This window comes from Parasteatoda tepidariorum, chromosome 3, assembly GCF_982258835.1.
Source record: "Parasteatoda tepidariorum strain Cologne lab strain chromosome 3, Ptep-v5.0, whole genome shotgun sequence".
NCBI classification, from domain to species: Eukaryota; Metazoa; Arthropoda; class Arachnida; order Araneae; family Theridiidae; genus Parasteatoda; species Parasteatoda tepidariorum.
Genome location: NC_141757.1, coordinates 3579729 through 3592197, shown reverse-complemented (window position 1 = coordinate 3592197; position 12469 = coordinate 3579729). Strand labels below are relative to the sequence as shown.

The 12469-nt window shown below is 28.0% G+C and overlaps 1 protein-coding gene across 1 annotated transcript in view; it reads left to right on the top strand.

Moving 5' to 3' along the window:
* LOC107451071 (uncharacterized) overlaps positions 1 to 12469 on the top strand; it is a 70982-nt gene that overhangs the window by 13034 nt on the left and 45479 nt on the right. Inside the window, exon 5 of the mRNA XM_087158613.1 lies at positions 16 to 181. Coding sequence (XP_087014739.1) covers positions 16 to 181 — 166 coding nt within the window. The remainder of the gene's footprint in view (positions 1 to 15; positions 182 to 12469) is intronic.

Sequence of the window (12469 nt, the reverse complement as noted above, 5' to 3'; positions counted from 1 at the left end):
TTTTATTTTCCTCAGCCGGTTCTGTCCCAACAGAAGTGATAGCAAGAGGTCCCAACGCTGTGCAAGCTTATCAGCATGCATTATCTTACGGCAGCACACCTTATTACCACACAAGAATAGCCATGATTGGTCCCCCAGACGGAAAAAAAGCTCTCCTCAAGAAGTTGCTCCTCAAGTCAGGGTAAGAAATCTTTTAGCATTTACTATTTTATTTCATAACCGTCATTTTATTTTATAAACAACTGACCCAATTTTGAGCCTACGACTCCGAACTCTTGTAATTTTGAAACTATCCCAGAAGACAGGGGAACTTCTAAATCAAGTATTGGAGGAAACTTACCCGCATTTGCGTTACACGGAGAGAAAAAACACGAAAACCTCATATTTTTTAACCTGACGGCAAAGAGACCCATGATTCGTCTACCTCTCAGGATATTTTATGTCAGCACTAGGGTCGGAGCGAGCCGGGTGCAGATTTCGTATCGGCCACCCATGGCAGGGATACGAATCCGAGTCACCACATTGGAAAGTAAATTCTACATCACCTGAGCCACCGCGACTCTTAGCATTTACTATTTTGTAACAGTCGTTGAACAGCAGACCCAATTTTGAGTTTACGGCTACAAATGTTGAATCCAGCCTTGTAATTTTGAACCCAATTCAGAAGACAAGGGAGCTCCAGAATCAAGTAGTGGGAGAGATTTTGTTTTCGTTTACTTTTTGATGGAACTTATCCACATTTGCATTACATGGAGAGGAAAACCTCGAAACCCTTCTACGGTTAGTCTAACGGAAAGAGACTCTTGGGTCACATCCTACACAATTTTGAGTTTACCCAATTCAATAAGACAAGAGGATCAAGTATAGGGAGAAACTTTGTCTTCGTGGAAGATTTTTTGATCAAACTAACCAGCACTTGAGTTACGTGGATCGAAAAATCACGAAAATATTCTGCGGTTTGTCAAACGGCAAGAGATTCTAACCCATAATCTACTACTGAGGATATTTTTACGTCAACACTGTGGTCGATGCGAGCCGGATGTGAAATTCGTATCTACCAGCCATCACTGTGATTTGAACCCGGTTCACCTCATTGGAAGGCTTAACGCTCTATCCCTGGCGCAACTCAGCATTTGCTATTATAACATCTCCCATTTTTACATAATTTCTAAAAGGTTTGTTAAGAGAATTATTCGCTGCAAGCAGATCATCAATCATTACGTAGAGTTAATAAAGAAAAAAGGATATAGGGTAAAATAACCAGTGAAGGAACACTTAAGCTTCGCATGCCTTTTAAAAAATCATATTAATTTCAAAATTCGTATATTCAGTTAAATGACAGTGTCAACATATTTGTTACTGATTTCAAACTATGTAAAAAAAATTGTAGAGAACTTACATAATATTGTTTTATAAGATGCATAAAATAATTTTACAAAAATTTTTTCCAAATAATTTACAGCATCTTTGATTTAAGCGACATCTGCCATAAGAATGCAGATATGCAAGGACAAATAAAATAAAAATTTAAAAATTCTCTATATTTATATTTGCACAAAACTATATATTTTTGAAAATTTTGACACGTATCCTTACACATGAAATTAATCTCAAAACTCTCTTTGATACCAAAAAAATTAAAAAAATCTTTAAAGTGTCCACGAAATGATTCTCTTATATGCGGCAATTAATAACGCTATGTAAATAAAAGAAAACAGCATCATAAACCGCTGCTGAGTGTTGGATCCTTTAAATATAAGATGCATAAAATAATTTCACAAAAATTTTTTCCAAATAATTTACAGCATTTCCTATTTAAGCGACGTCTGCCTTAAGAATATAGATTATCAAGGACGAACAAGAAAATTTTTAAAAATCTTCTATAAATATTTTTGCACAAAACTATATATTTTTGAAAATTTTGACACGTATCCTTACACATGAAATTAATCTCAAAACTCTCTTTGATACCAAAAAAATTAAAAAAATCTTTAAAGTGTCCACGAAATGATTCTCTTATATGCGGAAATTAATAACGCTATGTAAATAAAAGAAAACAACATCATAAATCGCTGCTGAGTGTTGGATCCTTTAAACATAAGATGCATAAAATAATTTCACAAAAATTTTTTCCAAATAATTTACAGCATTTCCGATTTAAGCGACATCTGCCTTAAGAATATAGATTATCAAGGACGAACAGGAAAATTTTTAAAAATCTTCTATAAATATTTTTGCACAAAACTATATATTTTTGAAAATTTTGACACGTATCCTTACACATGAAATTAATCTCAAAACTCTCTTTGATACCAAAAAAATTAAAAAAATCTTTAAAGTGTCCACGAAATGATTCTCTTATATGCGGCAATTAATAACGCTATGTAAATAAAAGAAAACAACATCATAAACCGCTGCTGAGTTTTGGATCCCTTAAATATAAGATGCATAAAATAATTTCACAAAAATTTTTTCCAAATAATTAACAGCATTTCCGATTTAAGCGACATCTGCCTTAAGAATATAGATTATCAAGGACGAACAAGAGAATTTTTAAAAATCTTCTATAAATATTTTTGCACAAAACTATATATTTTTGAAAATTTTGACACGTATCCTTTCACATGAAATTAATCTCAAAACTCTCTTTGATACCAAAAAAATTACAAAAATCTTTAAAGTGTCCACGAAATGATTCTCTTATATGCGGCAATTAATAACGCTATGTAAATAAAAGAAAACAACATCATAAACCGCTGCTGAGTGTTGGATCCCTTAAATATAAGATGCATAAAATAATTTCACAAAATTTTTTCCAAATAATTTACAGCGTTTCCGATTTAACCGACATCTGCCTTAAGAATGTAGATTAACAAGAACGAACAAAAAATTTTTTAAAAATCTTCTATAAATATTTTTGAAAATTTTGACACTATCCTTTCACATGAATTTAATCTCAAAACTCTCTTTGATACCAAAAAAATTAAAAAAATCTTTAAAGTGTCCACGAAATGATTCTCTTATATGCGGCAATTAATAACGCTATGTAAATAAAAGAAAACAGCATCATAAACCGCTGCTGAGTGTTGGATCCTTTAAATATAAGATGCATAAAATAATTTCACAAAAATTTTTTCCAAATAATTTACAGCATTTCCTATTTAAGCGACGTCTGCCTTAAGAATATAGATTATCAAGGACGAACAAGAAAATTTTTAAAAATCTTCTATAAATATTTTTGCACAAAACTATATATTTTTGAAAATTTTGACACGTATCCTTACACATGAAATTAATCTCAAAACTCTCTTTGATACCAAAAAAATTAAAAAAATCTTTAAAGTGTCCACGAAATGATTCTCTTATATGCGGAAATTAATAACGCTATGTAAATAAAAGAAAACAACATCATAAATCGCTGCTGAGTGTTGGATCCTTTAAACATAAGATGCATAAAATAATTTCACAAAAATTTTTTCCAAATAATTTACAGCATTTCCGATTTAAGCGACATCTGCCTTAAGAATATAGATTATCAAGGACGAACAGGAAAATTTTTAAAAATCTTCTATAAATATTTTTGCACAAAACTATATATTTTTGAAAATTTTGACACGTATCCTTACACATGAAATTAATCTCAAAACTCTCTTTGATACCAAAAAAATTAAAAAAATCTTTAAAGTGTCCACGAAATGATTCTCTTATATGCGGCAATTAATAACGCTATGTAAATAAAAGAAAACAACATCATAAACCGCTGCTGAGTTTTGGATCCCTTAAATATAAGATGCATAAAATAATTTCACAAAAATTTTTTCCAAATAATTAACAGCATTTCCGATTTAAGCGACATCTGCCTTAAGAATATAGATTATCAAGGACGAACAAGAGAATTTTTAAAAATCTTCTATAAATATTTTTGCACAAAACTATATATTTTTGAAAATTTTGACACGTATCCTTTCACATGAAATTAATCTCAAAACTCTCTTTGATACCAAAAAAATTACAAAAATCTTTAAAGTGTCCACGAAATGATTCTCTTATATGCGGCAATTAATAACGCTATGTAAATAAAAGAAAACAACATCATAAACCGCTGCTGAGTGTTGGATCCCTTAAATATAAGATGCATAAAATAATTTCACAAAATTTTTTCCAAATAATTTACAGCGTTTCCGATTTAACCGACATCTGCCTTAAGAATGTAGATTAACAAGAACGAACAAAAAATTTTTTAAAAATCTTCTATAAATATTTTTGAAAATTTTGACACTATCCTTTCACATGAATTTAATCTCAAAACTCTCTTTGATACCAAAAAAATTAAAAAAATCTTTAAAGTGTCCACGAAATGATTCTCTTATATGCGGCAATTAATAACGCTATGTAAATAAAAGAAAACAGCATCATAAACCGCTGCTGAGTGTTGGATCCTTTAAATATAAGATGCATAAAATAATTTCACAAAAATTTTTTCCAAATAATTTACAGCATTTCCTATTTAAGCGACGTCTGCCTTAAGAATATAGATTATCAAGGACGAACAAGAAAATTTTTAAAAATCTTCTATAAATATTTTTGAAATTTTGACACTATCCTTTCACATGAATTTAATCTCAAAACTCTCTTTGATACCAAAAAAATTAAAAAAATCTTTAAAGTGTCCACGAAATGATTCTCTTATATGCGGCAATTAATAACGCTATGTAAATAAAAGAAAACAACATCATAAACCGCTGCTGAGTGTTGGATCCCTTAAATATAAGATGCATAAAATAATTTCACAAAATTTTTTCCAAATAATTTATAGCGTTTCCGATTTAACCGACATCTGCCTTAAGAATGTAGATTAACAAGAACGAACAAAAAATTTTTTAAAAATCTTCTATAAATATTTTTGAAAATTTTGACACTATCCTTTCACATGAATTTAATCTCAAAACTCTCTTTGATACCAAAAAAATTAAAAAAATCTTTAAAGTGTCCACGAAATGATTCTCTTATATGCGGCAATTAATAACGCTATGTAAATAAAAGAAAACAACATCATAAACCGCTGCTGAGTGTTGGATCCCTTAAATATAAGATGCATAAAATAATTTCACAAAATTTTTTCCAAATAATTTATAGCGTTTCCGATTTAACCGACATCTGCCTTAAGAATGTAGATTAACAAGAACGAACAAAAAATTTTTTAAAAATCTTCTATAAATATTTTTGAAAATTTTGACACTATCCTTTCACATGAATTTAATCTCAAAACTCTCTTTGATACCAAAAAAATTAAAAAAATCTTTAAAGTGTCCACGAAATGATTCTCTTATATGCGGCAATTAATAACGCTATGTAAATAAAAGAAAACAACATCATAAACCGCTGCTGAGTGTTGGATCCCTTAAATATAAGATGCATAAAATAATTTCACAAAATTTTTTCCAAATAATTTATAGCGTTTCCGATTTAACCGACATCTGCCTTAAGAATGTAGATTAACAAGAACGAACAAAAAATTTTTTAAAAATCTTCTATAAATATTTTTGAAAATTTTGACACTATCCTTTCACATGAATTTAATCTCAAAACTCTCTTTGATACCAAAAAAATTAAAAAAATCTTTAAAGTGTCCACGAAATGATTCTCTTATATGCGGCAATTAATAACGCTATGTAAATAAAAGAAAACAACATCATAAACCGCTGCTGAGTGTTGGATCCCTTAAATATAAGATGCATAAAATAATTTCACAAAATTTTTTCCAAATAATTTATAGCGTTTCCGATTTAACCGACATCTGCCTTAAGAATGTAGATTAACAAGAACGAACAAAAAATTTTTTAAAAATCTTCTATAAATATTTTTGAAAATTTTGACACTATCCTTTCACATGAATTTAATCTCAAAACTCTCTTTGATACCAAAAAAATTAAAAAAATCTTTAAAGTGTCCACGAAATGATTCTCTTATATGCGGCAATTAATAACGCTATGTAAATAAAAGAAAACAACATCATAAACCGCTGCTGAGTGTTGGATCCCTTAAATATAAGATGCATAAAATAATTTCACAAAATTTTTTCCAAATAATTTATAGCGTTTCCGATTTAACCGACATCTGCCTTAAGAATGTAGATTAACAAGAACGAACAAAAAATTTTTTAAAAATCTTCTATAAATATTTTTGAAAATTTTGACACTATCCTTTCACATGAATTTAATCTCAAAACTCTCTTTGATACCAAAAAAATTAAAAAAATCTTTAAAGTGTCCACGAAATGATTCTCTTATATGCGGCAATTAATAACGCTATGTAAATAAAAGAAAACAACATCATAAACCGCTGCTGAGTGTTGGATCCCTTAAATATAAGATGCATAAAATAATTTCACAAAATTTTTTCCAAATAATTTATAGCGTTTCCGATTTAACCGACATCTGCCTTAAGAATGTAGATTAACAAGAACGAACAAAAAATTTTTTAAAAATCTTCTATAAATATTTTTGAAAATTTTGACACTATCCTTTCACATGAATTTAATCTCAAAACTCTCTTTGATACCAAAAAAATTAAAAAAATCTTTAAAGTGTCCACGAAATGATTCTCTTATATGCGGCAATTAATAACGCTATGTAAATAAAAGAAAACAACATCATAAACCGCTGCTGAGTGTTGGATCCCTTAAATATAAGATGCATAAAATAATTTCACAAAATTTTTTCCAAATAATTTATAGCGTTTCCGATTTAACCGACATCTGCCTTAAGAATGTAGATTAACAAGAACGAACAAAAAATTTTTTAAAAATCTTCTATAAATATTTTTGAAAATTTTGACACTATCCTTTCACATGAATTTAATCTCAAAACTCTCTTTGATACCAAAAAAATTAAAAAAATCTTTAAAGTGTCCACGAAATGATTCTCTTATATGCGGCAATTAATAACGCTATGTAAATAAAAGAAAACAACATCATAAACCGCTGCTGAGTGTTGGATCCCTTAAATATAAGATGCATAAAATAATTTCACAAAATTTTTTCCAAATAATTTATAGCGTTTCCGATTTAACCGACATCTGCCTTAAGAATGTAGATTAACAAGAACGAACAAAAAATTTTTTAAAAATCTTCTATAAATATTTTTGAAAATTTTGACACTATCCTTTCACATGAATTTAATCTCAAAACTCTCTTTGATACCAAAAAAATTAAAAAAATCTTTAAAGTGTCCACGAAATGATTCTCTTATATGCGGCAATTAATAACGCTATGTAAATAAAAGAAAACAACATCATAAACCGCTGCTGAGTGTTGGATCCCTTAAATATAAGATGCATAAAATAATTTCACAAAATTTTTTCCAAATAATTTATAGCGTTTCCGATTTAACCGACATCTGCCTTAAGAATGTAGATTAACAAGAACGAACAAAAAATTTTTTAAAAATCTTCTATAAATATTTTTGAAAATTTTGACACTATCCTTTCACATGAATTTAATCTCAAAACTCTCTTTGATACCAAAAAAATTAAAAAAATCTTTAAAGTGTCCACGAAATGATTCTCTTATATGCGGCAATTAATAACGCTATGTAAATAAAAGAAAACAACATCATAAACCGCTGCTGAGTGTTGGATCCCTTAAATATAAGATGCATAAAATAATTTCACAAAATTTTTTCCAAATAATTTATAGCGTTTCCGATTTAACCGACATCTGCCTTAAGAATGTAGATTAACAAGAACGAACAAAAAATTTTTTAAAAATCTTCTATAAATATTTTTGAAAATTTTGACACTATCCTTTCACATGAATTTAATCTCAAAACTCTCTTTGATACCAAAAAAATTAAAAAAATCTTTAAAGTGTCCACGAAATGATTCTCTTATATGCGGCAATTAATAACGCTATGTAAATAAAAGAAAACAACATCATAAACCGCTGCTGAGTGTTGGATCCCTTAAATATAAGATGCATAAAATAATTTCACAAAATTTTTTCCAAATAATTTATAGCGTTTCCGATTTAACCGACATCTGCCTTAAGAATGTAGATTAACAAGAACGAACAAAAAATTTTTTAAAAATCTTCTATAAATATTTTTGAAAATTTTGACACTATCCTTTCACATGAATTTAATCTCAAAACTCTCTTTGATACCAAAAAAATTAAAAAAATCTTTAAAGTGTCCACGAAATGATTCTCTTATATGCGGCAATTAATAACGCTATGTAAATAAAAGAAAACAACATCATAAACCGCTGCTGAGTGTTGGATCCCTTAAATATAAGATGCATAAAATAATTTCACAAAATTTTTTCCAAATAATTTATAGCGTTTCCGATTTAACCGACATCTGCCTTAAGAATGTAGATTAACAAGAACGAACAAAAAATTTTTTAAAAATCTTCTATAAATATTTTTGAAAATTTTGACACTATCCTTTCACATGAATTTAATCTCAAAACTCTCTTTGATACCAAAAAAATTAAAAAAATCTTTAAAGTGTCCACGAAATGATTCTCTTATATGCGGCAATTAATAACGCTATGTAAATAAAAGAAAACAACATCATAAACCGCTGCTGAGTGTTGGATCCCTTAAATATAAGATGCATAAAATAATTTCACAAAATTTTTTCCAAATAATTTATAGCGTTTCCGATTTAACCGACATCTGCCTTAAGAATGTAGATTAACAAGAACGAACAAAAAATTTTTTAAAAATCTTCTATAAATATTTTTGAAAATTTTGACACTATCCTTTCACATGAATTTAATCTCAAAACTCTCTTTGATACCAAAAAAATTAAAAAAATCTTTAAAGTGTCCACGAAATGATTCTCTTATATGCGGCAATTAATAACGCTATGTAAATAAAAGAAAACAACATCATAAACCGCTGCTGAGTGTTGGATCCCTTAAATATAAGATGCATAAAATAATTTCACAAAATTTTTTCCAAATAATTTATAGCGTTTCCGATTTAACCGACATCTGCCTTAAGAATGTAGATTAACAAGAACGAACAAAAAATTTTTTAAAAATCTTCTATAAATATTTTTGAAAATTTTGACACTATCCTTTCACATGAATTTAATCTCAAAACTCTCTTTGATACCAAAAAAATTAAAAAAATCTTTAAAGTGTCCACGAAATGATTCTCTTATATGCGGCAATTAATAACGCTATGTAAATAAAAGAAAACAACATCATAAACCGCTGCTGAGTGTTGGATCCCTTAAATATAAGATGCATAAAATAATTTCACAAAATTTTTTCCAAATAATTTATAGCGTTTCCGATTTAACCGACATCTGCCTTAAGAATGTAGATTAACAAGAACGAACAAAAAATTTTTTAAAAATCTTCTATAAATATTTTTGAAAATTTTGACACTATCCTTTCACATGAATTTAATCTCAAAACTCTCTTTGATACCAAAAAAATTAAAAAAATCTTTAAAGTGTCCACGAAATGATTCTCTTATATGCGGCAATTAATAACGCTATGTAAATAAAAGAAAACAACATCATAAACCGCTGCTGAGTGTTGGATCCCTTAAATATAAGATGCATAAAATAATTTCACAAAATTTTTTCCAAATAATTTATAGCGTTTCCGATTTAACCGACATCTGCCTTAAGAATGTAGATTAACAAGAACGAACAAAAAATTTTTTAAAAATCTTCTATAAATATTTTTGAAAATTTTGACACTATCCTTTCACATGAATTTAATCTCAAAACTCTCTTTGATACCAAAAAAATTAAAAAAATCTTTAAAGTGTCCACGAAATGATTCTCTTATATGCGGCAATTAATAACGCTATGTAAATAAAAGAAAACAACATCATAAACCGCTGCTGAGTGTTGGATCCCTTAAATATAAGATGCATAAAATAATTTCACAAAATTTTTTCCAAATAATTTATAGCGTTTCCGATTTAACCGACATCTGCCTTAAGAATGTAGATTAACAAGAACGAACAAAAAATTTTTTAAAAATCTTCTATAAATATTTTTGAAAATTTTGACACTATCCTTTCACATGAATTTAATCTCAAAACTCTCTTTGATACCAAAAAAATTAAAAAAATCTTTAAAGTGTCCACGAAATGATTCTCTTATATGCGGCAATTAATAACGCTATGTAAATAAAAGAAAACAACATCATAAACCGCTGCTGAGTGTTGGATCCCTTAAATATAAGATGCATAAAATAATTTCACAAAATTTTTTCCAAATAATTTATAGCGTTTCCGATTTAACCGACATCTGCCTTAAGAATGTAGATTAACAAGAACGAACAAAAAATTTTTTAAAAATCTTCTATAAATATTTTTGAAAATTTTGACACTATCCTTTCACATGAATTTAATCTCAAAACTCTCTTTGATACCAAAAAAATTAAAAAAATCTTTAAAGTGTCCACGAAATGATTCTCTTATATGCGGCAATTAATAACGCTATGTAAATAAAAGAAAACAACATCATAAACCGCTGCTGAGTGTTGGATCCCTTAAATATAAGATGCATAAAATAATTTCACAAAATTTTTTCCAAATAATTTATAGCGTTTCCGATTTAACCGACATCTGCCTTAAGAATGTAGATTAACAAGAACGAACAAAAAATTTTTTAAAAATCTTCTATAAATATTTTTGAAAATTTTGACACTATCCTTTCACATGAATTTAATCTCAAAACTCTCTTTGATACCAAAAAAATTAAAAAAATCTTTAAAGTGTCCACGAAATGATTCTCTTATATGCGGCAATTAATAACGCTATGTAAATAAAAGAAAACAACATCATAAACCGCTGCTGAGTGTTGGATCCCTTAAATATAAGATGCATAAAATAATTTCACAAAATTTTTTCCAAATAATTTATAGCGTTTCCGATTTAACCGACATCTGCCTTAAGAATGTAGATTAACAAGAACGAACAAAAAATTTTTTAAAAATCTTCTATAAATATTTTTGAAAATTTTGACACTATCCTTTCACATGAATTTAATCTCAAAACTCTCTTTGATACCAAAAAAATTAAAAAAATCTTTAAAGTGTCCACGAAATGATTCTCTTATATGCGGCAATTAATAACGCTATGTAAATAAAAGAAAACAACATCATAAACCGCTGCTGAGTGTTGGATCCCTTAAATATAAGATGCATAAAATAATTTCACAAAATTTTTTCCAAATAATTTATAGCGTTTCCGATTTAACCGACATCTGCCTTAAGAATGTAGATTAACAAGAACGAACAAAAAATTTTTTAAAAATCTTCTATAAATATTTTTGAAAATTTTGACACTATCCTTTCACATGAATTTAATCTCAAAACTCTCTTTGATACCAAAAAAATTAAAAAAATCTTTAAAGTGTCCACGAAATGATTCTCTTATATGCGGCAATTAATAACGCTATGTAAATAAAAGAAAACAACATCATAAACCGCTGCTGAGTGTTGGATCCCTTAAATATAAGATGCATAAAATAATTTCACAAAATTTTTTCCAAATAATTTATAGCGTTTCCGATTTAACCGACATCTGCCTTAAGAATGTAGATTAACAAGAACGAACAAAAAATTTTTTAAAAATCTTCTATAAATATTTTTGAAAATTTTGACACTATCCTTTCACATGAATTTAATCTCAAAACTCTCTTTGATACCAAAAAAATTAAAAAAATCTTTAAAGTGTCCACGAAATGATTCTCTTATATGCGGCAATTAATAACGCTATGTAAATAAAAGAAAACAACATCATAAACCGCTGCTGAGTGTTGGATCCCTTAAATATAAGATGCATAAAATAATTTCACAAAATTTTTTCCAAATAATTTATAGCGTTTCCGATTTAACCGACATCTGCCTTAAGAATGTAGATTAACAAGAACGAACAAAAAATTTTTTAAAAATCTTCTATAAATATTTTTGAAAATTTTGACACTATCCTTTCACATGAATTTAATCTCAAAACTCTCTTTGATACCAAAAAAATTAAAAAAATCTTTAAAGTGTCCACGAAATGATTCTCTTATATGCGGCAATTAATAACGCTATGTAAATAAAAGAAAACAACATCATAAACCGCTGCTGAGTGTTGGATCCCTTAAATATAAGATGCATAAAATAATTTCACAAAATTTTTTCCAAATAATTTATAGCGTTTCCGATTTAACCGACATCTGCCTTAAGAATGTAGATTAACAAGAACGAACAAAAAATTTTTTAAAAATCTTCTATAAATATTTTTGAAAATTTTGACACTATCCTTTCACATGAATTTAATCTCAAAACTCTCTTTGATACCAAAAAAATTAAAAAAATCTTTAAAGTGTCCACGAAATGATTCTCTTATATGCGGCAATTAATAACGCTATGTAAATAAAAGAAAACAACATCATAAACCGCTGCTGAGTGTTGGATCCCTTAAATATAAGATGCATAAAATAATTTC